Raw genomic sequence first — 26,081 nt, 5'->3', positions numbered from 1 at the left:
AGGTAGCCATCCTATGGGTGCTGGGAAGACCCCGGGATGGGGGTGGGAAGCTGGCAAGAGTCACGTTGTGTGTGTGTGTATGTATGTGTGTGTGAGAGAGAGAGAGCACTGCAGGCACATGTGCCTGTGGGTGAGGTTCAAACTCCTAGAAGTCCCCTGGGGGTCTGTCCCCTGCTTCCCTCTCTAGCCTCACCTTCCAAACTGTTCCTCTTTCTCGCCGGCTGCTCCCGTCACACTGAATGCTTCTTACCTTTTGTTAGTACCTCATCTCCCAGCCCAGTCCTTGCTGTCCTGGGTTCCAGGGCAGCCCGGATTCTGCGGAAGAACTCAACCACAATTGTCACGAAATAGTGACATCGTCATCCTGGGGATTCTTTGTCTAGGGTCCTACCTCTCCCCCCTGTAGCTCCCCCATCGGACTTGAAGGCTCCTCGAGGGCAAGCACCTTCTCTGTGTTTCCATCATTGCTACCCCCCAGCAGCTGGACTCACCTGGCACGTAGTAGGCACTCAGGCGATGTCAGTAGAGGGAACGGACATGCTCGTGTGTGTGTGTGTGTGTGTGTGTGTGTGTGTGTGTGTGTGTGTCGGTTAGGAGGTGTGGGTCTGTGCGTGTGTCATTCAGGTTCGGCTGTCCTGAGGGCCCAGGGCTGGCCTCTCACCTGAGCCTCAGCGTCCTCTCCCTGCTCTGCCCCCAGACGAGTGTTCCCTCGGGGCCTCCCCGATGAGTTTGCCTTAGTGCTGACACTCTTGCTGAAGAAACACACCCACCAGAGCACGTGGTATTTATTCCAAGTGACCGATGGAGATGGGTACCCACAGGTGAGCTGGACGCCTCTGCCCCGTCCCCCCATGGCTCTGGAGGTATCTAGCAGTACCCATCCAGCCCGACCTCTGTCCCAGCTTGTGAATTCGGGGACCCCTCTGTCCCATCCCTAGCACCATCCCTAGCATCTACCCTGTGCCCGGCACTCCTGTTCCCCTTCCTTCAGAGTGGATGGCTCTGTGGCCCTACCAGCTCTCCTGTCTTTCTGGGCTTCAGTTCTGCCTCCTGTGAAATGACTTTGAGAGCCCCACACTTTGCCAGACTGAGCCTGTGGGGGCTCTGAGTCTCTGCCCTCTTCCTTTCCCAATGCTGCACAGATTTCCCTGGAAGTCAACAGCCCAGAGCGGAGTCTGGAGCTCCGGGCCCGGGGCCAAGATGGTGACTTTGTGTCCTGCATCTTCCGGGTGCCCCAGCTCTTTGACCTGCGCTGGCACAAGCTGGTGCTGAGCGTGTCTGAACGTGTGGCCTCCGTGCATGTGGACTGCATCTCAACCTCCTCGAAGCCTCTGGGGCCCCGGCAACCCATGCGGCCCATGGGCCACGTCTTTCTGGGCTTGGATGCTGAGCAGGGGAAGCCCGTCTCAGTGAGTACTAGGCCAGGCGCTGGCCTCTCTTCCTGCCTCCTGGGTTGCAGGAATGAGCTCCCTGGAATCTGTATCTGACCAGGTCCTTCCCTTGCTCAGAATCCTCTCTTGGTTCCCCATGGCCCTACACATAGTAACCTGGCATTCAAGGCCCTTCATGATCTGGTCCCTAGAAACGTCCATGGTTTATCTCCTTCCTTTATATCTCTCTGTATGGCTTACTCTAGTCAATTCCTCCCTAGTCAGCCATCTCATCTGCTACTTTCATGCCTGTTCACCTTTGCCTGTGCTGTCACATACCCATCCACAGGACATCTACTGGTCCTTCAAGGCCTTGCTGAACCTGAACCTCCTCTGGCTCTGTTCCTCTGGTCCAAAGCCAAAGCGAACTTCTCTTTCTCCTCTCCATCTTTCCTGCATGTACAGCTCTGTTTCGCTTTATTCCTGACGATCTCTCCAGGTGAGACTGGAAACCCTCTGAGGGCAAAGCCCGGGGTGGGGCCATCTCGGGCCTCAAGGGCAGCCAGGTCACTGAGCCGTTTGATCAAATGAAGTGGGAAACTGATTTGTATGTCTTATCCCCTGCAGTTCGACCTTCAGCAGGCACACATCTACTGTGACCCAGAGCTTGTGCTGGAGGAGGGATGCTGTGAGATTTTACCAGGCGGGGTGAGTGGCCCTGCTCTGGCCCAGCTGGGAAGGTCTGCGGCACAGTGTGCTGGAGAGGGGAGACCGGGACGGGGATGCCCTGAGAGCTTAGGATGAGTGGGGTTGGGGGGGCGGGTCTGCCTTCTGTACTGACCCAGCCCTTCCCCCACTCTGGACAGTGTCCCCCAGAGACCTCCAAGGCTCGCCGGGATACCCAGAGCAATGAGCTCATCGAGATTAATCCACAGACTGAAGGCAGGGTCTACACCCGCTGCTTCTGCCTGGAGGAGCCTCAAAACAGCAAGGTGGGTGGGCGGGACAGGTAGACATGAGCGCCGGTAGGTATAAGTGAGACCCGGGTCCAGCACAGGGCCAGTTGTGCCTGGGGTAGGGAGGGCACTGGAAACCCCGCCTGTCTATGGACCACCCCTATAGGATTCAGGGAGACAGAGAGCCCACTGTATGAAGCTATTTGCATGGAGGGACGTGCCTCTAGCTCTGGCACTACCCAGCCCTCACTGGTGTCACCCAGGACCCCTCTGGTGATGTCAGGACCAGGTTTGCACCCAAAGGCAGTATCTCCGGGACAGGGGTACCTGGGGTCAGAGCCCAGGCCACACTGCTTCCCTCCAGGCTTGCTTGCTTTCGCGGGCCCAGCCCCAGCCAATGGCAGGCTGGTCTTACGCCCAGCACCATGGCCAGCTGCCCTACCCACTCTCAGGTTCTTTAGAGTGGCAGGGAAGCCCAGTCCCTCCTTTTGCCCTACCCCCAGGCTGGGTAGCCTCCCTGCCCGCTGGGCATTGTGCCAGCCTTTGGCTGCAGGAACACAGGCTCCCATTGATTCATGGTCTTGTTTTCTCCGACATCACGTGGGTGGGGGGAGAAGGAGGAGGGCCTGGGGGAGTGCCAGGAGCCTGAGCAGGCTCTCTGTGCCTGGGGAGGTGCTAACTGAGGGGGCACCTGGGGCCATGCCCCCACCTGGGTGCCCCTTTCCAACATGGGTCCCTGCACTGCCCCATCTTCAAGAGTTCCTTTTTCATTCCGTCTGCCCAGGTGGACGCCCAACGGACAGGAAGCATCAGCCAGCAGGCAGAGAGGGGAACAAAGGTAGAGTTGGTAGGGGGAGGGCAGGGGATGGAGTCCGTCGTGCCCTCTGGCTGCTCTTTGTGCCCTCTGTAGACCCCTGGAATAAGCCACTGTACTCCCACTCACTTCCCCCTGCCCCCACTCCTGGACTGAGCTGAGGACGCACAGGAGGGATGAATCGGGGTGAGCCAGACAGTACCTGGCACAGCGTAGGGCACCCGCTCCTGATGGTTCTTGGGTAGGAGTATTGGACAGGGCCTCACAGCCTCTGCTTCCTGCCCACACCATGCCCTCCCTCTTCCCAGGCCCGGCAGGAGACAGCAGCCGATGAGGTAAGCCTCCCATCTAGACTGGCAAAAAGAGTTTGGTTGAAGCGGTGCCAGCATGAACTCTTTGGACAGGCTCTGAGGCAGCAGATCTGGGCATGGGGGTTTGGGATGACAACGCAGCTTCCAGCATTCTTCTGGGGCTCAGTGCTGGGCCCGATCTACCTGCTGCCTCTCCTTGGGTGGGTGGAGATGGTGGTGTTTGGGGGGTAGTTAGTCCTGGACACTCCTGCTGAGTTGGCAGCAGATGGCCACGGGCATCATGGGAGGAATCCAGGCCTTGGCTGTGGGACCCCAGATCCTGGGCCTCACTCTGCCTCCATACATTGTGGAACCCAGATCCCACTGCTATTCCTCTCTGGGCTTCGGTTTTCTTGTGTGGGGAATGGCTTGGCTCTGTTTGGCTGGGAGTTGAGGGATGAGGCTTGTTGGGCAGGATTCCTTTCTTCCTGCCCCCTTGGACTTCACCCAGGACACACATGGTGTTCTGTGTGCTTGGTGTGTGCATGCGGGGGAATGGGGTGGGGAGGGCCGGCCTCAGGCTCTCCGACCTGACCTCCTGGCCCATTCTTCCCTTGCAGTGCCCACCCTGTGTCCATGGTGCCCGGGGAAGCAACGTGAGTGAATAGAGGGTGTGCAGGCTGCAGTGGGCGGGGACTGGGAGTGGGCTAGTTGGCTTCCTGGTTGAGGACAAGCAGGCCTTTGTGTTCTTATCGCACCCCCTCCCTGCACATGCCCCGGAGCCGGGCTTGACTCCCACCCCCATCCCCACCAAGGGCAGCATGGAAGGAAGCCTCCTGCCTTATGATCATGGCAATGTATTGGGATCTAGGGATGGAATGGGGACAGGGTGGGGACTGGTGGGACCAGAACCTTGCTTGCTGATCCTAGCTTTCCACTCCCCACAAGGACTCAGGGCTGCTGTGCTTGAAGGCCTTCCACATCACCTTGGAGGCCTCGAGAAGGGGAAGGCTCACTTGGGGTGACACAGCCTGGCACTGATCCCAAAACCCATGTTGGCTCAGCCCGTCCCCTCCTCTGCCTGTCTAGCTGGCTCTGGCCCAGTCTCCCTCTGGGGGTCCAGAAGGAGAAGGGAGAGGGCTTGGTGCGAGCATGGCTAGTACCCAAATATGCCTCTTCCGTGGACAGCCTAAGTCACTACTTTCCCACAGCCTGACATTCTCAATTGACAGGCCACGTAAGTCCATAAAGGGCACAGCCCCCCATGGCCCTCAGCTCCAAGCCCCCTGAATTTGGGGGACACAGGAAGTACCTCCTCTGCTGCCTGGCCCTCTTTCCATCTAACCCCCCACCAAATCTGGTGAGGCTGATGGTCCCCAGATATGCGGGAGTTACCATGGCAACTGAGCAGCCCTGTAAGCCTAACAACCAGGGGGCGGAGCTAGCTAAAACCAGGCAGTTTAGAGAAAGGAGATTAGACCCCCTCTGCAAGTCCAACAGCCTTAGGATATGAACTCAGCCTGCTGGGTGGCCTTGGAGACAGTGCTGGTGGTCCGCTGGGGGTCTTGGATTCAGGCTGTTGGTCTTGCCACAGTGCTGGGTGGCCCTGGCTTAGTTGCTCGCCTTCTCTGTGCCCCTGGTTTTCTCTCCATCTCTGACATATAATGCTCTCTTTGCCTCCTAGGTCACAGTCGGTCCCTCTGGACCCAAGGTGAGTCCAAGATGGAGAACAGGACCCTTTTGCCTTCTTTGGCAGTCCCAGCCTGTCCCACAACGTGTGATCCCATGGTTGTGTGTTTCTATCTGGGCTACCCAGCCCTGTATGTGTGTGGGGTGCTTAGGGGGGTGTATGTGTGCTGGAGGGAGTTGGGGGTCCTGTGTGTCTAAGGAAGGGCGTTAAGGGCGCTCCTTTGCTGAGTCCTACTGTGCCTCCCAGTGTGGGCCTCAAGTTCCTTCCCGCCTCCCCCCCAAGCACTCTGGAGGGCTGCTACTACCATTTTACTTCGAAACACCCCAGACCCCACTGTGCCCCCTGTGTGGGACTGGGGGTATCAGAGGGATTGTGTGCGGGCAGGGGGGGTGTTTCTGACTGTGCACCTCCTGGCTTACATGTTCACATATGTGTGCCCCCTGCGTTGGGGGGCGCTGAGCCCTTGTCCTGGTGGGCCTGACAGGACCACCGGGCCTGTGGGCACCGGGGCGGGCAGCGTGTGTGTCAGTGGGGAACTGTGCGCTCGTCCTTGCCCGAGGGAACGTAACCCAGCCCCTGGGGCTGCCTTCAGGTCCCATTTCTTCCTCTCCCCAGCCCCCTGAGGTCAGGGCTGATGGGAAGCCCATCTTATTGACAAAGAGGCTAAGTCTCAGAGAGGTGATGAGAGTCTCCCTGAGTCACGTGCTAGTCCGGGCGGGGCAGGATTTGAACTAAGGCAGTCTAGCACTCACCATCGCGGGTCCTGTCATCCCACATGTGTGCATCTGTGCACGTGTGTCCCTGTGCCCCTGGGTGAGCTGCGTGCGGGCTCGCGTGCTTCGGTAGGGGTGTGGGGAAAGTACCCTTTTTTGTGAGACTATAGATTTGCCAAATATAGCCTCTTGGGGTGGGAGGGCCATATGGAGGAAGGCATATGGAATCCATATGTCACTCTGTGTGCATGGTTGGGGATTGGGGCAGGCTGTGCTCATTTACACACCCGTGCGTAGGGGATGGGTAGAGAAGACAGCCTGAGGAGACCTTCCTTGGGTCTCCCCTGTGCTCCCCCGGGTCCCAGCTCCCCGCTTTGATCTCCACAGGGAGGGAAAGGTGAGCGAGGCCTGCCCGGCCCATCAGGCCCCAAGGGAGAGAAGGGAGCCCGGGTAAGTGCCCCAACTATGCCCACTGTGGGGCCCTGCTGGGCTGTGCCCCCGGGGAAGGGGCCTGGCGTGTGAACCATCCCATCTGCTCAGTCAAACCCCTGCAGCCTGGCCCATGTGGGGGAGGATGGGTAGTCTTTCTAGGAGTTAGTATATGGGAGCCTCTATTTTTTAGGGGTACCTAGAAGATGCCCAGTGGGACTGTGGGACTCTAAAGCCTGTCCCTCTCAAAACAGGGTCCTACCCTGCTCCCTCTTTCCCTCCCCTTAGGGCAATGACTGTGTCCGAATCTCCCCGGATGCCCCGCTTCAGGTAAGACCTGGAGGCAAGGCCTCCTTCAAGGTCATATGGGGCCAGCCCCCAGGGAAGGGGCTGTGCCCTTGGCAGCCCATGAGGTGACCCTGGGACCTTCTCAACACCTTCTCTCCCTGCTCAGTGTGCAGAAGGCCCGAAGGGAGAGAAGGGGGAGTCAGGAGCGTTGGTGAGTGTGGGACCGGGCTTGGGGCAGGCCAGTGGGGTCCTGGCCCAGCCTCTCCTTCCTTCCCTCACCCCTTCTTTTGTGTCCCCTGTTATCTCAGGGACCCTCAGGACTTCCGGGCTCTACAGGCCAGAAGGTAATGGGCCTGGATTTGGCGGGCCGGGTGCCCAGGAGGTCTCTGGGTCCTTCAGACTTGAGGAAGCAGAAGTCTGAAGTTTCCTTGGGGGATGGAGAGCACAGCCCCCACCGAAGACTCTGTGTCCCTCCCAGTCACACTGCTGGTCCCAGTTCCCACCGACCTAGAGGGAAATGCCACAGACTCGCTGAGAGTGGCCGGGCTGGGCTGGCTTGGAGGGTCCTTCTCTTGTCCACCTTTGTGGAGCGACAGAAGCCTTTCAGTCAGGGGAGGCAGAAAGTAGGGTCTAGAAGGCAATCTGGACAGAGCTGCTTTGGTTCTTCCAGCACTTTCTTTCAACCCCAGTCACGTTACCTTTTCCTTCCCCAGGGCCAGAAAGGCGAGAAGGGAGACGGAGGCATCAAGGGCTTGCCGGGAAAGCCAGGCCGTGATGTACGCTGCTGGGGACCCTTCCTCGCCACAGCCCCGTGGCCCTTGGTGCAAAGCTGGAATTGGCCAGCAGTGTCCAACCTGCTAGCCTTGCTCAGACAGAACAGAAACCCAGGGAAGGACAGGCAGGGCCCCAGGAAGCAGAGCAAGGAGGGGATGGAAAAAGATCCAAGTCCAGGCTCCCTGGCTCCTAGCCTGAGTCCGTGACCTCTAGTGCCGTGACACCAATGTCTGATGATCTTGGCTTTGGGGAGGGGCACTGGCGGGGTGGGGGGCAATTGGCTGTTGCCCCAGGAAGGTGCCAGGCCTCAGGCTTTTCTTCCACCTTCCCCAACTCCACAGGGCCGGCCGGGGGAGATCTGCGTCATGGGGCCCAAGGGACAAAAGGTGAGTTGTGGCGTCTGTGGGACCGAGCGTAGGTGATGGGGCTGAGGCGGAGGCTTTCTCACACCAACCTTATGTCTGTGCCAGGGAGACCCTGGCTTCGTGGGGCCTGAGGGGCTGGCAGGAGAGCCTGGGCGCCCCGGCCTCCCTGGGCCTCCTGGGATAGGACTTCCTGGGACCCCGGTGAGTACATCTAGCCCCTCCTGCTGTTCTCTCCTCAGAAGCCCTTCTCTTGCTTGGTGGGGGCTGGGGAGATAAGGCTTCTGGGGGTCCTGGTTGGGGGAAGGGGCTCAAGTAGGTCTCACTGTGATGTGGGGTCCCTGGGAAGCCTCTACCTGATGCTGTTTCTGCCCTCAGGGGGACCCAGGCGGCCCGCCAGGCCCTAAAGGAGACAAGGTAAGCATAGGCAGGAGTATGAGCACCACTGCATGGTGGAGGGAGGCAGAAGGGGACCCAGGGCAGCAGGCATGCATGCGGGGAAGGAGCCAGACATTCAAGCTGAGGACGCTGGCTCAGCTCAGCCAGGCCCCTCACTGAGGAGGGTCCGCATCCCAGCACTTGCTGAAAACATGGGAGCCCTGGCCTGGGTTCCAGTCATGGGGACAGAGAGGCTGAAGTCTAGTAATGACCAGAAAGGCCACACCTGGGTCTTATGCCTTGATGAGCAGAAAGTCCTGGAAAGGACTCTCTCTCTGTCTGCTCTGGTTCCTCTGGGGTCACCCAGATTCCCCTTGACCTGCTGCACTGAGGAATGGGTTACACAGAGGCCTCGTATCCTTCCTTCTTTTGAAGCAGAAGGACTTGGGTTACACATGGAGAGGGACAGGCAGCAGGCAGGAAGTGCTTGCTGACCAAGCTGACCAGGAGGAGTTGGGAGATTTGACTGAGATCATGCTGCCAATTCAGAGAAGGGGCTGATGGGGATGGGGTGAATGGGCTGAGGTCGTGACCAGGAGCTTCCCCCTTAACCTTTCTTCTGACCCCAGGGCAGCTCGGGGGTGCCAGGAAAGGAAGGTCCTGGTGGGAAACCTGTAAGTAAGCCCAATCTGGAGGTGGAGGGGGGCTGCTGCCTACCATGCCCAGGGCTGCTCTACCAAGGCCTCCAGAGAGAGGGGGGCTGGGTCATTGGGGCCTCCCTTGGCATACCAGTCCCTCTGGCTGGCACTAACCACTAACATTCACCGCTTCTTCTCCAACAGGGGAAGCCAGGGGTGCCGGGGCTGAAGGGAGAGAAGGTGAGGTCCAGGCGGGGTGACACCGGATTGGGGTGGGAGTGGGAGGCCCTCTTTGAGCGTGACACTGAGCCTCAGGGGTGCTGGACATTCTCTAGGGACCTGTTGTTTGTCCATTCACAGTCTCTCTCTTCTGCTAGGGTGACCCCTGTGAAGTGTGCCCAACGCTGCCTGAAGGCTTCCAGAACTTTGTGGGGCTCCCTGGAAAGCCAGGACCCAAGGGGGAGCCAGGCGATCCTGCACCAGCCAAGGTGAGTGCCCAGGTGGCCATTGAGGGGCCCCCCAAAAAACCTGGGAGTATGATCCTGGAGAGGAGTTCAGTGCTTGACAGAGAGGCTGGGTTCTCCTCTTAGCCATAGAGAGATTGTGGGCAGAGGGTCCCAGATCTAGATGGGAGCTGGGTTGAACCATAGAGTGGAGGGCTAGGCTAGAAGGTCATCCAGGTCTCCGTGGCTACCTTCTAGGGCTCTTGAAGGAGGCTCTAAGATGCCTTTTGGGCAGGCTGGGGTAGAGCCAGCCCTTATAGTGAGTGAGGCTGTGCCCTCCTTCTGGGACTGGGTGTTGGTTGGGGGGCAGGGCTGGGCTACAGTCCTGGGCTCGACTCCCCACCCCACTTTATTCCCTCCCAACACATTTTCTTTCAGGAGGGCCTGGGAGCTGTTGGATGGAAAGGTGATCGGGTAGGTACAGGAACTTTCCAGTAGGTTAGCTTAGACTGGCCTGATTTCCTCCATCTGTTACATGGGTTGATGAGCCCTGGCTCTGGGTGCTGATCTTGAACACCGTAGGACCCCTGGGTATTTGTAGGGTTTGTGGTGTGTAACACTGTGTTCCTCAGACATGGCTAGGAAGTTTGCGGGGCCCAACAGGCCCAGTCTCAGCCCATAAACCTTTTCTCCCTGTAGGGAGACCCTGGCATCCAAGGCCCCAAAGGAGAGAAGGTAAGGGAACATGGGTCTCCTAGCTGCCTCCCCGCCCCCCAACCTCTGGGGGCCTTTCCAATTCTTTTCTTCCTTCCCCAGGGGGACTCCTGCTTATCCTGCAGCTTAGCTGTAGGGTCCCAGCATCTTGGGCCCTCCACAGGGGCCAAAGGAGATACGGGCGCCCCTGGCTTCGGTTTGCCTGGCCTCCCGGTGAGTGACTAGCCACACTGGTGGCTTCCCTGGCTTTTTTGGCTCTGAGTCTCGAGGCAGAGACCAAGAAGGAGGCCCTGACGCGGGTGTCCCAGGCCTGCAGCCTCGCTTCCCCCTCCATCCCTACACTGTCCCAGGCTGCTTGCCCCTGGGGGCTCCCTCTTAGGACCTCCAAGTGCCCCGCTGCAGGACAGGAGTAACAGCCAGCTACCTGCAGAGTCGTGGCGTTCCTAATTCCAAGCTGGCCTTTCTCTTTCTGGGTAGACGCTGGGACCGTGGAAGTGGGAAGAGGCTCTAATTGTGACTTGATTGCTTTTCAGGGGAAAGTTGGGGCTCCAGGGCCAGCAGGGCTGAAAGGAGAGAAGGTGAGATCTGAGTTAGCTGTCAGGGACCCTGGGGCTTTCTTGGCAGGGAGGCCGGAAATAGGGACGATACAGACAAGAGATTGAATCCACGGTGAAAAAAAAAGTCATCGGTGTTTTGCAGACGGGAGTCTCCTTGTGAGAGCCCTCATGCTCTCCAAGAGAATTCCTTGTTGTATTTTTATTTTATTGATCATCAAAAACAATTAGGCACACGTAAGACTGTCCTTTAATAAAATAACCATATTTGATTATCCCTTACCACTTATCATGGGCCAGGCCCCGTTCCAAGCATTCGTACACGTGTTAACTTGTTTCCCCCTCCTAAAACGTGAATGGGAGCTACTCCATTCTTCTCGTTTTACGGATGAAGAATTGGAGGTTGGAGAAGGCCAAGTCAGTTCCCCAAGGCCACATGGCTGCTTGGGTGTAGAGCTGGGATCTGAGCCTGGGAATCTGGCTCCAGAGTCTGTAATCTTTGCCTCTCGGCTGGGCCACTCGATTCTGGTGCCCGTGTTCCCATCTGTACATTTGATTGTGGTGGAGACAGATGACAGCGCTCCCCACACGAGGGCTTCTGTGGGTGGATGAGTGCTCCAGGCTGACAAACACCGCACTATATGTTCAGACTCCGCTCTGTCGGGCAAACCACACCTGGCATTTCTCAGATGGAACTTCTGTCCCCCCACTTCTAGCGGCGGGGTCCTGGTCTCAGTAAATGGCAGGTCCCCACCTCCTCCGGCCCCAAACCTGCAGCCTCTTGGCTCCCCTGCCTGCCGCATGCCCTCGCCTGCCTCTGAAAGTTCTGATAGCCGCCTCTCTGTTGGCACCCTCCCGCCCCGCTCCTGAGTCCCAGTGTGGCTCACCTGCCGGCGGCCACCACAGCCTGTTCACGGCCCATTTGTCGGCCGGCAGCTAACATGATGTGCCCTTGTAAAAAGAGCTCAGGTTTCATTATCTCCCTGCTTAAAATCCTTCATGACTGACTCTGTCTGTACCAAAGTCCTGCTATGCCTAGCAACACCCTGGGCAACCGGCCCCTGCCCGCTTTCCTGCCGGCTCTCCTCTCCTCGGTTCTAGGGTTCTAGGGCTCCTCTCCGGGCCCCATCAAGGCCTCTCTCACCTCTTAGATTCTGTACTGTGACTCCAGCTTTCTAGCACATTCTTCCTCTCTACACTCCCCCACACTGCTTTCGCTGGCTGGCTTGATTCTTGTCTCTCTGATGATAATCGTGGTCAACACTTCGATGACCCCTTTCCAAAGCAGCCTCCCCCGTCTCATCTCCCTGCCTATTTCCTTTGCTGCGCTCATCACAAGTTACAGTTGCTGTGACTCCAAAAGTTCTGGTTTTTCCCCACAAGTATGTAAACTCCACGAGGTGCTTACGCACTGCTCCCTGCATCTCACCCGTGCCTCGGCCTTGCACACGGTGTTGGCGTCCAGCGAATAGCCATCAGATGAATGAATGAGTGGCCTTTGGGGGCTGGGATTCTGTGAAGTGAGGCTGGGGGCGGGAACTTGCCACAGACTCTCCTGGGAACCTTGGGAGCCATCCCCTTCCCTCTCTGGGCCTCAGTTTCCCTCACCAGGAAACGAGAGGGGTAGGTTAGTCTAGAAGTCCTCACTGGATATTTTTTGTGGTTTGTGGTTTGAGACTGACCTGGACCTGTCAGGCCACCTCACTTTGACCCTATGTTCTCTGCTTTGCTCCAGGGTAATTTTGGGGAGACGGGGCCAGCGGGCCGGCAGGTGAGTGTCCGCCATGACAGCTCTGGGGGAGGAGGAAACAAGGGAGGTGGGCGTGTGGGGAAGACCCTGTGCTGGGGTGTGGCCCAGCATAGCACCGGCAGGTGACAGGCCTCACACATGGCTTCTTTTTTTAATCACACAGGGCCCACCAGGGCCAGTGGGAGCCACAGGCATCAAAGGGGAGAAGGTGAGTCTGGGGACATTCCCCACCTGCAGCCAGCGTCAACTTCCTCAGCGCACACTTGCTCTAATTCCAGCCTTTCGTCACTGCCCCCTGCAGGCTGGGGCAGGCAGTGCAGCCATCGCCCTGGTCAGAGATGGGCACAGCCAGGAGCCCTGAGCCAGGGCTGGCCAGGCCAGGAGGAGTGAGGATAGAACTGCCAGGCCAGTGCCTGAGGATAACCTCTTGCTCCTTAGCATGGCTTCTGAGACCTTGATGACCTTGACGATGTGGTCCCCACCTTCGTTTCTTACCTGTCCTCCCACAGTCTCTCCTAAGATACCCCTCTCCCCACAGAGATGCTGTCAGGCCTGGCTGGGTTCCCTAGGCCCCAGATCCCAAGCCTGACCTGGAATCCCCTTCACCACCCCCACCCCCGCCCCTGTGTCTTTACTTGGCAGGGGGAGCCTTGTGAGCCATGCCCAGCCCTGTCCAGACCTCAGGATGGGGACAGCTACACGGTGGCCTTGCCTGGCCCTCCTGGAGAGAAGGGAGAGACCGGGCCTCCAGGCTTCGGCTTACCAGGAAAACAGGTGAGTTCCTGGGTTGTTGCAGGCAAGGCTCAAAGCGGGGAGGGACCCCTGCCTGGGTCTCTTGGCTCCATGGACAGAGGGGAGTAGGTGGGAGGGTCTGGAAGCATCAACACTTCTGTCTCCAGAGGAGGCTGGCCTCAGGGGCCTCAGCCCTTCCTCCTGGGACGCAGCCTGGCAGAGCGTGCAGAGCACCAACCTGGGACCAGCCGGGCCTGGGTTCAAACTCTAGCTCTGCTTTTTACTCACTCTTCGACTTGAGCAAGTTAATCCTCTCCATGCCTCTGCTTCCTCTGCGTGGCGTTGTTGGAGAGCCTCGGGATGCTGTGTGTGAAGCACTTCACAGCTCACAACAGACATCCAAGAAGTGATGGCTACCACGGGGCCCATTACTATTGCGGCTTTACTGGGAGCAGCGAACGCTGGCACAGGGTACGTTCTGTGCCACACACTGCTTCCTACGTCCTGGCACGTCCAACCTCACAGGGACTCTACAGGATAGAGGCCAGAGCCATTTTTATCTTCCCCGTTGACAGATAAGGAAGCCGAGTCACAGAGAGGTTAAGTAACTTGCCCAGGGTCGCCCGGGCAGGAGTCTGGCTCGTTTATTCTCTGCATCTATACAGAATCACTTCCTCAGAACGGGAGTGGGGATTTTGTTCTGTTTTGTGTATGACTGTATTCCCCGTGTCTAACACAGTGCAGGACACTTAGTGGTGTCCACTGTGAGTGCATGGGTGCTAGAAATGCTTTCTCCCCAGGGCAAGGCTGGAGAGCGTGGACTGAAGGGGCAGAAGGTGAGAACCTCGTGGGCTTGGCCGGGCACCACCCATCTGATGAGCTTTCCACCTCCTTTTCCTGATTGTGCTGTGCTCCTTCTCTCCTCCCTGGACAGCCCCCAGCCCCAGTGAAGGGTCTCTGAGTGCCTTTAGTTCCCAAGAGGGCAGTCTGCCCCTGCTGGGTTGGCCCTCCTTGAACCCTGCTCCTTATAGGGTGATGCTGGGAATCCTGGAGATCCTGGAGTGCCAGGCACCACAGGGCAGCCGGGACTGTCGGGAGAGCCTGGGGTTCGGGGTCCCATGGGCCCGAAAGGAGAAAAGGTCAGTCGGGCAGGGGACATTGTGGTGCATGAACAAAAAGAAATCAGACTGAGAGCTAATGAGGTGAGGGATGGCAGAGTCAGGCTGTGAGCCTTACGGGATATCAGAGTCTCTGTGAAGATGCCTCAGCTCTTCTCCACGGCAGGGAGGAGAAGAGCAAAGAGTGCCAGGGGCTGTTTTGATTTCCCATACTGACATGGGGACACTGGAGGGGCAGAGCTCTTAGAGGGGCACAAGGACTCTCTTTGCCATGCCTCCTCCTGGCCTGGCCAGCCCTGGCTCAGGGCTCCTGGCTGTGCCCATCTCTGACCAGGGCGATGGCTGCACTGCCTGCCCCAGCCTGCAGGGGGCAGTGACGAACATGGCGGGACTGCCTGGGAAGCCAGGCCCCAAAGGAGAACCGGGGCCAGAAGGCATGGGCCGGCCTGGTAAACCGGTGAGTCCTGGCTGCCTGCCCCTTGGTCTTTCCCTGCCTGAGCTTTGCCTTCTTTCCCACCTGCACCTCTCCCCCTGTGGGACCCATGGGCCACCTGTATCTTTTAGGGCCAGCCTGGTCTACCTGGAGTTCAAGGGCCCCCAGGACTGAAGGGCATCCAGGTACGTGTGCGTCCGGGGAGAGCCCGGGCTGCAGGTGTATGTGGTGAGGGTAGATACACAGGTGAGGCAGATACATAGGTCCTTTGGGCCTGGAGTGGGGAAGGTGGTCTATAGAGTAGGGAGAAGCTAGAAAAAAGGAGGTTAAGGGGAAGAGGCTGGGGAAGGAGGTTTTAAAGGTGAGCAGGGAATCTCAAGCCAAGGATTGTCCTATTGCCTCTTTAGGGAGAGCCTGGGCTTCCAGGAAAGGGAGTCCAAGGGCCCCAGGTGAGTGTTTAGCCTTACTTTTGCCTCCCTGCCCCCCAATGCCTCTAACAGGCCAGCTGCTCACTCCTGTACATCCCCCAAACTACAGAGCTCTGTCTGCCCTCGGATGCTTAAGGGCACAGCTCTGGCATAGGGAACCAGTCAGCAGCCCTGCAACAGTGGCTGGCCTGCTATTACTGCTGCGGAGGACCTTGGCTTGGTCCCCTGCCTCTCTTACCCTCACAGTCTTTCCGTGGAGCTCTCTGGACTTTGGGCTGGTAGATGCCCCAGCCCAGACCAGCTGTGCCAGGGAGACAGGTTGGCCTGGACAGCTGTGGCCCAGTCTGTGGTTTCTGACTTGCAGGGGGAACCTGGAGTACAGGGTTTGCCTGGTATTCAGGTACGTCCGCTTCGGGGCCCAGAGGATACTGGGGGCCGGGGATGGGAAGGGAAAGGAGCCCTTTAGAACAAGGGTTAACTTCTGTCTGCAGGGACTTCCAGGACCTCGGGGACCACCTGGACCTGCTGGGGAGAAGGGTGCCAAGGTGAGCCTCTGCCTCATAGGGTGCTAGCCCTGTGGTGCTTTGGAGTGTCTTGGCTGAGGGGACAGGGGACCAGTGACATGCCCAATGCAGGGCCACCCAAGACCTGATCTAATGCATCTCACCTGCTTGATTGCTCCTGTTAGCCTCCGTGTCCTCTTTTCCACAGGGGTCTCCAGGACTGAAAGGGGCTGCTGGGCCTATGGGGCCCCCCGGTGCCAGCATCTCTGGGCCTCCGGTAAGGGTCCTCTCTGCACTCTGTGCTGGACGCTTGCTGGGGCCAAGGCACTTACTGCTGAGAAGAGGGCACAGGGTTGACCCCGCTGGGGGATGGCAGCATGGGGGACAGGAGGAGGGAAGCTCAGCCTCCAAGAAGGAAGACCACCCCGTCTGGATAGGGGCATCTGACTACTGATGTTACTGATCCCCGTCTTCTTACCGATCCCCATCATTTTGGGAGCAGTGGCTGCTAAGCCTGCTACTAAGCTCTAGACCTGGGATCTGCTTAAACCTCCCTGAAAGGGAATGGCTGTTACTGTCCCTGTTTCCTAGATGAGAAAGCTGAAGGTCAGAGGGCGAGGGAGCCGAGGCAGGACTTGAACCCTGGCCTGTCTGACTCAAAGCACCTATGGGGACTCACTCCCCCCCACTTCAAACCTTGGGCCTTGGGGGGATCTTCTAACTGAGTGCTGCCCCATCGAACTATCCATAGTGATGGAAATGTTCTATTCTCCTCTGCCCGAGGCACATATGGTCATCAAGCACTTGAACTGTGGCCAGCTTAACTCAGGAGCTAAGTTGTAAATTTCATTTAATTTAAATTAATTTAAATTTAAATAAGCACATGTGGCTATCGGCTTCCCGACTGGACAAGGCCAGATCTTTCTCGACTCAAAATACTTCCAACCTCATTACCTTCTTAAGGATTTTTTTTTTTTTAAAGATTTTATTTATTTATCAGAGAGAGAGTGGGAGAGAGTGAGCACAGGCAGACAGAATGGCAGGCAGAGGCAGAGGGAGAAGCAGGCTCCCTGCCGAGCAAGGAGCCCGATGTGGGACTCTATCCCAGGACACTGGGATCATGACCTGAGCCAAAGGCAGCTGCTTAACCAACTGAGCCACCCAGGCGTCCCAACCTCATTACCTTCTAAGACCTCTCTTTATCCCACCAGCAAGTCCCCTCTTTACGACTGTCCCACCAGTGAGTCCCCTGCTTTAAAAGATGTGTCTATTGAACAAACTGCAGAGTTTAAGTAATAATAAGTACATTTCCTCATTTTCATTCATCAAAGACCTGCATAATAGTCAGCTTCTGTTCCATACGAATCTACTAGAATTTTACAAGATGGTATAATTCTAGCCTAAATCAAAGAAATGCTACCTTTCAGCCAGCCTGTGCCATGCTGGGTCGTGGGCAAATGTGCTTTTTCTTCTTGGGCTTTTGGTCATGGGGAAAATAGCCTGGCGAAAGATACCTTATCTATCTTTACGGGTCCCTAGAGAAATTCCAGTTCTGGTTTGGCAATCACTGATAAGAGTCCTGCCGAGGGTGCTTGGAAGCCCAGAGGAGCCCGCACCCTGCCCATGTCCATGGCCACGCCCAGGGAGCCCCAGGGGAAAGGCAGAGGTTAAAGGCAAAGGCGGTCCTGGTCCTCAAAGAGTTGTGAGTCCCTAGCGTGAAGGTGGCAGAGCCCACAGAAAGGCAGACTTCTCCAAAACTCCTCCTCTCAGGCCAAACCCCACCCGGGAGGCTTTCCAATCTCAGCCCCCAACACAGTCCTAGTTGTGTGACCACAGGCAAGTGACAGTCTTTCAGAGTCTCCAAATCCTTGGTGATAAAATAAGAACAGAAATTTCTACTTCCTGCTAAGTCCTCGGAGATAACCTTTGTGATAGAACGAGTGTCGAGCATGAAAGGGAGGGACAGGGAGAGGGCAGGGGCCCCGGGCCGCCTGGAGCAGGGTGCAGTCGTGCTGGGGGGGGGGGGGAGGGTCTCTTACAAAATTTCTTTTAAGCCTGAGTTCCCTCACCAGTCAGACAGAACCGTGCCATCCTACGGAGCTGGGGGTGGGGGGGTGGTCCCACTCAGCGTCGTCTGACAGGCGCTTGGCCCAGGGTCTGGCTCCCAGAAGGCACTCAGGAAATGCCAGTCTTCCTGCTTCCTCCACTCCCTGTCTCCTGTGCCAGAGTCCCCTCCTTGAGGACAGGGGCACTAGGACACAGGCTTCTGCTAGTCCTATCTGCCCTGTGGGTGGGCCGTGCGGCTTGGCTGCCATCCAGGCTCAACGCTGACCCTGGACTCTCTCCCCTCAGGGCCCAGATGGACAGCAAGGACAAACTGGACTTCCTGGAGCCAGAGGGATGCCGGTGAGCACAGAGTCTCAGAACAGCAGGAAGCTGTGGCGTTGTGCCTTCACACCCTTCCCTACTCACCTCGCTGTGTTTTTTCCCTGCAGGGTGAAAAGGGACCTCAGGGAGAGAAGGTAAGTCCCAAGGCCCTGTGGTCAATACTGTGGGGAAATTAACCACCCCTAGAGCCCCACCCTCAAGGGAACCTTTACACATGGTGATAGCTCTAGACTGGAGGACAGAGGCCGAGGAGTCGTCCCAGTCTCCTTGCTACTGCCAGCTCCCTGGTTCTAGGAAGCCGGGGCCCCAAACATTTCTCACTTCACTTGGTTGCTGGCCCAGGGCACAACTAGGATCCCAGGAGACCCAGAGAGCTCTAAAGGCCCCATGGGGGCAGCTGCACTGGCAGATGGGGCCTGAGTCACAGGCCAGAGCAGGCACTAAGCTGGGGAGGACCAGTGGTGAGAGGGCAGAGAGGCAGGGGCCGGGGGCCCGGCCAAGGGGAGTGGGAGGGGAGGGAGTGGGAGTGGGAGTGGGAGGTCAAGCCGCAAGTGTCCCAGAGGCAGAACACCTGTGTAACTGCAGATGCTGGATGCCAACTGACAGCACGGGCAGTAGCACCCAGCCGCCGGGGGCCTCAGGCCTCCCCGTGTGGCAGGAGCTCCGTGTACGTCCATCCCTGCCATCCTCTTGACCATCTGTGCATTTGGTGCCATCACCCTTGTTTTACAGATAAGGTGACTGTGACTCGAGAGGTTGAAGAGCTTGCCTAAGGGCACAGCCGTCAAGAGGCAGATCCTGGAGGATCTCTCCAGGCCTCTCCATCCTAGAGCCCGTGCTGCCTCCTAGATCCTGGTTTCCAGAAGGTCCTCTATCCTCGCCCCACCCCCACCGACAAAAGCTCTTGTCTTTTCAGGGCGAGCCTGGGGAGTGTTCCTGCCCCTCTCGAGGGGACCCCATCTTCTCTGGCATGCCGGTGAGTGGCACTGAGAGCCCTCCCCCCCAGCTGGGGGAGAGGCCTGGCTTCCTGTGTTGGCTCAACATGCGAGCCCCCCCCCCCGCCCCCCCCAGGGCTTTGCGCCCCAGCCAGCTGCCTCCCCACGCAGCCCTGCGCTTGGTGTGGACGTTGCCTATAACCTCTCCCTTCTTTTGCGACCCCCACTCCCACCCAGGGTGCTCCGGGACTTTGGATGGGCAGCTCCTGGCAGCCGGGCCCGCAGGTGTGTGTCGCTTGTCTCCTCTGTCTCTCCATTTGTCCGCCAGCGCCCCGTGGCTTGCCCTTCCTGATGCTGACACCCCCAGCGGTGGGGCAGAACTTTCTCTGGGGTCTGACGACTTCTCCTCTCCCTCAGGGTCCCCCAGGGGTTCCCGGACCACCTGGCCCTCCTGGAATGCCCGGGCTACAGGTAAAGGGGGAGAAGAGAATGGGAGTCTGGGAGGCAGGGAGCCAGGGTGGCCATGCTGGGGCTCTGTGCTGGCCTTCACTCAACACTTACGTGTGCCATCCTCACGGGGGTCCCTGCTCTGCAGAGCAGCATGGGGGCCGCCCCTGATCCTTTAGGGCAGGCTAGGGACAGTCTCAGCCCTTTCTTGAGGAACACCCTGCTATGTGCTCGCCTGGGCACCCTACTGACCCCCAGGCCAAACTCAGGCCTTGGTCAGCTGTTAGGAACCCACGATCTGGATCAAACAGTTCCTTACACCGGCCTGGCGCGCCCTTGGTTTGGAGCAGTGTGCAACATTCATTCACGCGAGGAGGGAGGGAGGAAGACGAATTAGGGTGTGGGGTCAGAAAGTGGCAGGAGGGCAGGAAGACGTTGGAGAAGAGTGTTGGAAAGAATCCAGACTCAGGAAATGAGTGAGTAAGCCCATGAGGGAGAGCATTCCTGACAGCGAAAGCGGCAGGTGCAAAGGTTCGGGGGCGTGACTGTGCCTGACAGTTGGGAGAATAGCAGGGAGGCCGCTGACGGTGAGGGGAGAGCAGTGGGAGTGGAGATCCGTGCGGCACTCTGCTGAGGGAGCGCACTCCAGAGCCTGTCCGTCAGCCTGACTCTGAATCCCGGCCCCGCCAGGTGCTAGCGGTGCGATGCCCGGCAAGTTACCTACCCTCTCTGTGTCTCGGTTCCTTCATCTGTTAAGTGGAGATCATTACAGCACGGACCTCATGGGGCTTTTGTGAATTTTAAACAAGTTGACGCATGTGAGATGTGTAGAACCACGCCTGGCACACAGTAAGCGGTTAGACGGCATTAGCCGACATTAGGCCGGTGCCCATGATCATTTTATATCCGTTCCCTCATTCGCTGGAGTCTCACGTCAACTCCGGTAGGCAGATGGCATTCTCCCTAAGTCTCAGCTGGGCGAACGGGCTCCGAGGGGTGAAGTGTCTTGTCTGAGGTCATCCGGCTCGGAATTGGCAGCGCTGGACTGGGCTTCCCCAGCGCCCAGCATTTTCTCTTCCCTGCCAATGCCCTGCGGGACAGCTCCCCAGCAGCTTGCACACCAGGCGCCATTCTCTGAAGGTCCCAGGAGAGACAGACAGTGGCTTCTGCATGTCTGGCTCCCAGCGCCCGAAGAAGCAGAGCAGAGTCCCATGGGAGCTTTTCACAAACTACTCCCCCCTTTCCCCCCCCCGCCCCGGAGATTTGCCACATTTCCCCCCGCTGCCACCCTCGGGGTGAGAATCTGTTCTGGTGAGTCCCCACGGCTGATGGGAGTCTCTGCTGGGATCCAATTCGCTCATCAAGAGCTCAGAACGAGAGCCAGCTCTCCGTTCCCCCACGGGCCAACTGCACATTTACCAAGCGTCCCCACCTCCTGCTGCACCACCAGGAAGCAGGAATCTGTCTGCGGGGTCTTGCAGTTTGCTTGGGGAAGCATGAGAGTCATTTCAAAGTGACCCATTAACACGCTGATGGAGTGTGAACCCTGCCAAGACATGCTGAGGGAACAAGGCAGAAAAGAGTGATTGCAGAGTCTGGTCCCAGGCACCGGAGTCCTCGCTTGGTGCCAGTGCGGGAGACCAAGCCAAGGCTGCCACTAATAGGCACCTGCCCCGTATCAGGCAAGATACAGCTCTTCCTTGCCAGGTCAGCCCTGCAGTCCTTCCAAGGAAGGGAGGGCCTGGCAGTTGCTCCCCCACACCCACCGTCTTCAGGCTCAGAAATGGGCCCAGAGATACACAGCGTTTATTTGCCTAAGGAATGAAATCTCCTGTCATCCTCCATCCATGCCCCAGAAGGGGAAACTGAGGCATGGAGGCTGAGCCACGTGCCTGAGGCTATACAGTTAGCAGCCAGTGAGTGGGTAGCTCTTGGCTTCCAGGGCAGAACAACAGGTAGGACCTTTAGTTCCAAGAAGGCAGGGAAAGAAAATCAGCAAATATCAGGCTTGAAGTCACACACACCGGCAATGGCAAGTGGAGAGGGGCGGGGGCATAATTTAGGTGCATAGGGATAAAGACCAGGTTCAAGGCGTTTTCCAGGCACCGGGCACTGTCCTGAGCACATTACCCTGTGAACTCACTCGGGCCGCAGAAGGACTGGCACAGGACCTTGCTGGAGGGAGGCTGCCCTGGGCCTTGGTAGAGCCTGGCCTGGAACGGGGAGGGCTGGGGCAGGAGGGCGGCAGGGGGAAGGTGGCCGTGTTCTGTCGCTGGGAGCTGGGACTTGAAGGGAGGCCAGATCTCAGAAGGGGCCAAGGAAGAGCAGGGTGTGCAGCCATGCGCTCCCTCCAGCGTCTAATGTATGCTTCCTCTGTTTCGGTAGCTGGGGACTGAGAAGGCAACACACTCCTGGCCCTCCGCGGGGAGTATTTCATATGCAAATATGCACCGTGAGCCTGCAGGGGCCACAGGGAGTCTGGGTGGCAAACAGGTCCCAGGAGTTCCTCATCACTGCATGCTCTCCTTTATACCTCGCCACAGAGGATCGCTGTTTCACAGATAAGGAAACTGAGGCATAGAGATTTTTTTTTCCCCCCCAAGTAAGCTGCTGGAGGTTACCCAGGTAGCTGGGGTTCCCACCTGCCTAGGTCTGGCTATGTACACGAGTGTTGTGGGGAACGTCTTTTGAGGAAGGTTCTGGAATCCTGGTTAAGAGAGGGTTTGGAGCCAGTGGTCCTGACTCTGAATCTCACCCCTGCACTTTGCTCATCTCGTGACCTCGGGAAAGTTACTTAGCTTCTCAGAATTCTTCTTCACCATCTTCTTCTTCTTCTTTTTAAGATTTTATTTATTTATTTGACAGAGAGAGAGGGAACACAAGCAGGGCGAGTGGGAGAGGAAGAAGCAGTCTCCCCACAGAGCAGGGAGCCTGATGCGGGACTCCATCCCAGGACCCTGGGATCATGACCTGAGCCGAAGGCAGACATTTAACGACTGAGCCACCCAGGCACCCCCTCCCACTTTTAAAGATTTTATTTATTTATTTGACAGAGAGAGAGAGAGCACAAGTAGGCAGAGCAGCGGGCAGAGGGAGAGGGGGAAGCAGACTTCGGCTGTGCGTGGAGCCCGATGTTGGGCTTGATCACTGGGATCATGACCTGAGCCAAAGGCAGAGAGGCTTAATGACTGAACCCCCCAGGCGCCCCCTCTCAGAATTTTTTGTTCCTGCTTTAAGTTGGGTGTGATACCGCCTAGCTCACCAAGAGCTCTGTGATTCAGTGAGATCAGATAGGAAAGGGACACAGCACAGAAAGGGTCGTATTTACTATGTAGAAGCCTCTTTGCCTGGTTTCTGATGTTCCTCTAACATGTAGGAAAAACTTCCTGTTGGACTGCTCCTGGGGGTCCCCCTTCTGGGCCTCCTCCACGTTCCCCACAAACAGTCTGGAGATTCTGAGCTAAGCATGGATGCCAGCCTTGCATCCGCCAGGCTCTCAGCGCTGCAGGAAGGGAAGGGGCAGGGGACATGGAGGGCATGAAGCAGGGCGGCCTTCAGGCTCAAGAGGAGTCCATTCACTCGTGTCTCTTCTTGGCTACAGGGAGTGCCTGGAAACACCGGTTTGCCTGGACAGCCCGGGCTAACTGCGGAACTGGTAGGTACCAGTCAGGGTCCCCGTGCAGCCCCCTCCCTGCCCTTCCCAGGATGGAGCTGGCCAGGCCAGCCCTTTTAGCTGCAGCGCCGGCCCTCGTCCCTCCCTCCTGCGAGGCAGGGAGAAGCCAGGGTGGCCTGTGTCTTCCCAAGACCCCACCTGATCCCGTAAGTCTCCGCCCCCTTTCCTGCTCACTTGCCTGAGCCCTCCTGTCTTGTCTCCTGCAGGGCTCCTTACCAATTGAACAGCACCTCCTTAAGGTAAGAGGGTAAGAGGGGAGGAGAAATGGGCAGAGTGGTCTCCTAAGGGGATTGTTGCAGGAAGTGCTCAGCATCACACAGGGAGAGCAAGGGAAATGTCCCTTCTCCAAGCAGCTGTCTCAGAGGGCCTAGCACAGTGCCTGGCGTGTAACAGTGCCTCAGTCTTCCTTGCTGAATGAGTGTTTGGAGGAATCCTGCCAAGGTAGCCCCATGGTGGATGTTATGGGCAGTTCCTGCTCCAAAACCTGCCCACGGGAGCCACCAATGAGGCCCTGTACGACCCTGGTCCCACCAAGGCAGGGTCCAGCAGCTTCTAGAGCAGGGCGGGAGGGCTAGAGTTAGAGTTGTGGGGTCACCCAGCAGGGAGATGTGGAGGTTATTTATGTTCTTGGACGGGACTGGTCTGGGAGCCTGGAAGAAGGACAGATTGACCAGAGGACCATCCAGAAAGAATCCAGGGAGGAAACAGGATTTCAGGAGCAGTTCTGGGGGTACAGGAGAGGGGGATCTGAAGTCCTGCTGGGGTCGGCCCGTGCCAGCGCTGCCAATGGCGTCAACACCACCCTGAGGGCTCTGGCCGGGTCTGGCCTCCCAACCTGGGCACCAAGGCTGACATGGACTTCCCTTGCTTCGACACCTCTGGAGACAAGACCCGGATCCTCCTCTCCTCCAGCTCGGCATCCTCTGGGGTCCCTCCAGAGGCCCCCTGTCCTGGCCACCCCCTTCTAGTACCGGCTGGCCAGTACCCTGGACCTCCCACTTCCCCCGTGGGTCCTGGTCAGGCCAGAGCATGGGCACTGCCTTCCCTGTCCCCGCTCTGGACAGCAGATGTCTCCAGAAGAAGCCTGTAATCGGGTTCACCTCCTGACAGCAGTTACAGGTTGGATCATGTGAAGTGTGGCAAGGAAACCCCAGTTCTTCTCCCTGAGGATCCTGGCAAGCTGGGGATCCCCCAAGTCCTGCCCCCGGGCACGGGATCACATGACCCCAAATGCAGGATTTGGCATGTTTCTGTGTCCCATGTCATCTGAACGGCCTTGTGGAGGACCCCAAACTGGAATGGAGCATGGTCTGAGCGAGGGGTCAGACGGCACCCCAGAGGAGGCCTGCGCCTGTGGATCAAGTGCCAGCTCTGGCCTCAGCAGAGCAGGGTCCAGCACAGGCCCCCACTTACCGGAGATGAGTCACACTGTGTCTCCGAGCATCGGCTTTCTCATCTCCAGAATGACTACAAGATTACCCGCCTCATTGCACTGTGGGGAGTGAATGCGATCACAGGCAAAGGTCCATTACAGTGGCCGGCATCATGGGTGCTGAGCCCATGCTGACCATTATCCCCAGGCTGGGCAGTGAGCAGTGAATGTGAACTGAGAGCTCCTGCCCAGGGGCCCAGGGACACCCCGCCATGGATGGGCAAACCAGTGAGCCCGTGACAGTCAGCAGCCGCCGGGACAGGAGGGCCAGCCCCATCCCGGAGGGTGTCTGCAAAAGGCCTGGCTCAGCCAGTGGCTGCCCCATTGCTCCCTTGGGCAGAGAAGCGGGTGTGCAGGAGCCGGCCTTCCCAGCCCGAATCCTGGTGGTGTGTCCTCACAGCAGGGGCCGGTTGCAGGAACAGCCGGGACAGATGGTCCCTCCGCGGGCCCCTCCGCCTCCTCCCACACGCCTGTCTGGAAACTGGCTTTGGCTTGGCCCCACAGAGCTGCTTCCTGGAGGCAACTCAAAGCCAGTGTTGGGATCGGGTCCCCTGAGGATGGAGCAAAGCTGCCGCAGGGATGTGGCTGGGAGAAGAGAGAGAATGTGGGCAGGCAGGGTGCCCTGGCTGAGTGTGGGGTGAGGTTCCCCCATTCGGCCCGCCCTGGCCTTCTGGGACCCATGCCCTGCTGCCCTCTCCTCTCTCTGGTCAGAGCATCTGCGGGGACTGTGTCCAGGGGCAAACAGCCCGCCCCGTGGCGTTCCTGGAAAAAGGAGAGAAGGGAGACCAAGGTGTCCCCGGGGTGCCAGGCCTGGACAGCTGTGCCCGGGTAAGGAGGCTGGGCTGTGGGGTGGCCTGGGGCGGGGGGAGCGCCCGGCTGCCTCACCTGACGGAGGGCCTCCTCTTGTCCCCCACAGTGCTTTGCAGAGCGGGAACGCCCAAGAGCTGAGGAGGCCCGGGTGAGTGGACCCGTGCCTGGTCCTCCTCGCCTGTGCCCCGGGCCCCACAGGGAGGGCCCCGGCTGCTCAGCTCACCCTCCCCGTCCCACTCCAGGGAGACAACGGTGAGGGGGACCTAGACTGTGCTGGGAGCCCTGGGCTGCCCGGTCCTCCAGGACTGCCTGGCCAGAGAGGAGAAGAGGTAAGACCAGTCCCAGGCCTCGTCCGGGCAGGGCAAGGGGGCTGCGGTCTCCTGCCCTCAGTTCCTCGGGGGCAGTTTCATTCCTGCCAAACGACCTCCAAGTCTCAGGTCACCTGGCACCTCTCATGGCTCGGAGTCTCTCACTCCGCTGGTACCCTGGCTGCTCTCGGCCCGGGGGACGCCCTCCTGCCCCCCCAGGCTGCTCCCTCTGCCCGCAACTCCTTCCCTCCTTCCACTCTTTGCTCAGAGATCACCTTCTCAGGGAGACCCTCCCTGACTTCTTGGACACTCCCCCAACACCACCCTTAGAACCCCTGGTCCCCCCACGCAGTGCACATGTCCCCCTCTGAAGACCGTGTATTTCATTCATCGAAGAACATTCCACATGCATCTACTGGGCGCCACGTGCCGGCCCGGGTGTGTTTGCTACTGCCCCCCTCTCCCCTAGAGCATCAGTCCACACTGCAGGGATTTTTACGTTTGGTTTATGGCTCTGTCCCCAGCACCTGGACTAGTGCCTGGGGCATAATAGCTGCTCAGTAAATGTTTGTTGGATGATTGAATGAACTGAACGAAAGGTTTAACATCAGCTAAAACGGCCCTGCTTTGCCATCCACTGCCCGCTGTGGGCGCTGGGAGGAAGGCCGCAGAGACCTCTGGGCTCTGTGGAGCCTGAGCTGCTTCCTCCGT

The 26,081-nt window shown here is 58.4% G+C and overlaps 1 protein-coding gene across 4 annotated transcripts in view; it reads left to right on the top strand.

Annotated features, from left to right (window-relative positions):
* COL16A1 (collagen type XVI alpha 1 chain) overlaps nucleotides 1-26,081 on the top strand; it is a 50,059-nt gene that overhangs the window by 4,470 nt on the left and 19,508 nt on the right. For 2 of the 4 annotated variants that reach the window (XM_059136158.1, XM_059136156.1), the window contains exons 5-48: nucleotides 698-821; nucleotides 1,143-1,409; nucleotides 1,998-2,078; nucleotides 2,237-2,362; nucleotides 3,111-3,164; nucleotides 3,449-3,475; nucleotides 4,051-4,086; nucleotides 5,115-5,141; nucleotides 6,221-6,283; nucleotides 6,551-6,592; nucleotides 6,717-6,761; nucleotides 6,859-6,894; nucleotides 7,264-7,326; nucleotides 7,666-7,710; nucleotides 7,795-7,890; nucleotides 8,065-8,103; nucleotides 8,694-8,738; nucleotides 8,907-8,942; nucleotides 9,080-9,190; nucleotides 9,584-9,619; nucleotides 9,845-9,880; nucleotides 9,962-10,072; nucleotides 10,393-10,437; nucleotides 12,149-12,184; nucleotides 12,327-12,371; nucleotides 12,806-12,937; nucleotides 13,696-13,731; nucleotides 13,927-14,034; nucleotides 14,348-14,470; nucleotides 14,578-14,631; nucleotides 14,854-14,895; nucleotides 15,239-15,274; nucleotides 15,366-15,419; nucleotides 15,586-15,654; nucleotides 17,730-17,783; nucleotides 17,873-17,899; nucleotides 18,682-18,741; nucleotides 18,938-18,985; nucleotides 19,118-19,171; nucleotides 22,749-22,802; nucleotides 23,027-23,059; nucleotides 24,964-25,080; nucleotides 25,169-25,210; nucleotides 25,305-25,391. In XM_059136158.1, the coding sequence (XP_058992141.1) occupies nucleotides 698-821; nucleotides 1,143-1,409; nucleotides 1,998-2,078; nucleotides 2,237-2,362; nucleotides 3,111-3,164; nucleotides 3,449-3,475; nucleotides 4,051-4,086; nucleotides 5,115-5,141; nucleotides 6,221-6,283; nucleotides 6,551-6,592; nucleotides 6,717-6,761; nucleotides 6,859-6,894; nucleotides 7,264-7,326; nucleotides 7,666-7,710; nucleotides 7,795-7,890; nucleotides 8,065-8,103; nucleotides 8,694-8,738; nucleotides 8,907-8,942; nucleotides 9,080-9,190; nucleotides 9,584-9,619; nucleotides 9,845-9,880; nucleotides 9,962-10,072; nucleotides 10,393-10,437; nucleotides 12,149-12,184; nucleotides 12,327-12,371; nucleotides 12,806-12,937; nucleotides 13,696-13,731; nucleotides 13,927-14,034; nucleotides 14,348-14,470; nucleotides 14,578-14,631; nucleotides 14,854-14,895; nucleotides 15,239-15,274; nucleotides 15,366-15,419; nucleotides 15,586-15,654; nucleotides 17,730-17,783; nucleotides 17,873-17,899; nucleotides 18,682-18,741; nucleotides 18,938-18,985; nucleotides 19,118-19,171; nucleotides 22,749-22,802; nucleotides 23,027-23,059; nucleotides 24,964-25,080; nucleotides 25,169-25,210; nucleotides 25,305-25,391 (2,902 nt within the window). The remainder of the gene's footprint in view (nucleotides 1-697; nucleotides 822-1,142; nucleotides 1,410-1,997; nucleotides 2,079-2,236; nucleotides 2,363-3,110; nucleotides 3,165-3,448; nucleotides 3,476-4,050; nucleotides 4,087-5,114; nucleotides 5,142-6,220; nucleotides 6,284-6,550; nucleotides 6,593-6,716; nucleotides 6,762-6,858; nucleotides 6,895-7,263; nucleotides 7,327-7,665; nucleotides 7,711-7,794; nucleotides 7,891-8,064; nucleotides 8,104-8,693; nucleotides 8,739-8,906; nucleotides 8,943-9,079; nucleotides 9,191-9,583; nucleotides 9,620-9,844; nucleotides 9,881-9,961; nucleotides 10,073-10,392; nucleotides 10,438-12,148; nucleotides 12,185-12,326; nucleotides 12,372-12,805; nucleotides 12,938-13,695; nucleotides 13,732-13,926; nucleotides 14,035-14,347; nucleotides 14,471-14,577; nucleotides 14,632-14,853; nucleotides 14,896-15,238; nucleotides 15,275-15,365; nucleotides 15,420-15,585; nucleotides 15,655-17,729; nucleotides 17,784-17,872; nucleotides 17,900-18,681; nucleotides 18,742-18,937; nucleotides 18,986-19,117; nucleotides 19,172-22,748; nucleotides 22,803-23,026; nucleotides 23,060-24,963; nucleotides 25,081-25,168; nucleotides 25,211-25,304; nucleotides 25,392-26,081) is intronic. The other 2 variants (XM_059136160.1, XM_059136159.1) reach the window with 1 other exon arrangement.

This window comes from Mustela lutreola, chromosome 10 (assembly GCF_030435805.1).
Source record: "Mustela lutreola isolate mMusLut2 chromosome 10, mMusLut2.pri, whole genome shotgun sequence".
Taxonomy (NCBI): Eukaryota; Metazoa; Chordata; class Mammalia; order Carnivora; family Mustelidae; genus Mustela; species Mustela lutreola.
The sequence above is the reverse complement of the archived record's forward strand: the minus strand, read 5'-3'. Positions and strand labels throughout refer to the sequence as shown.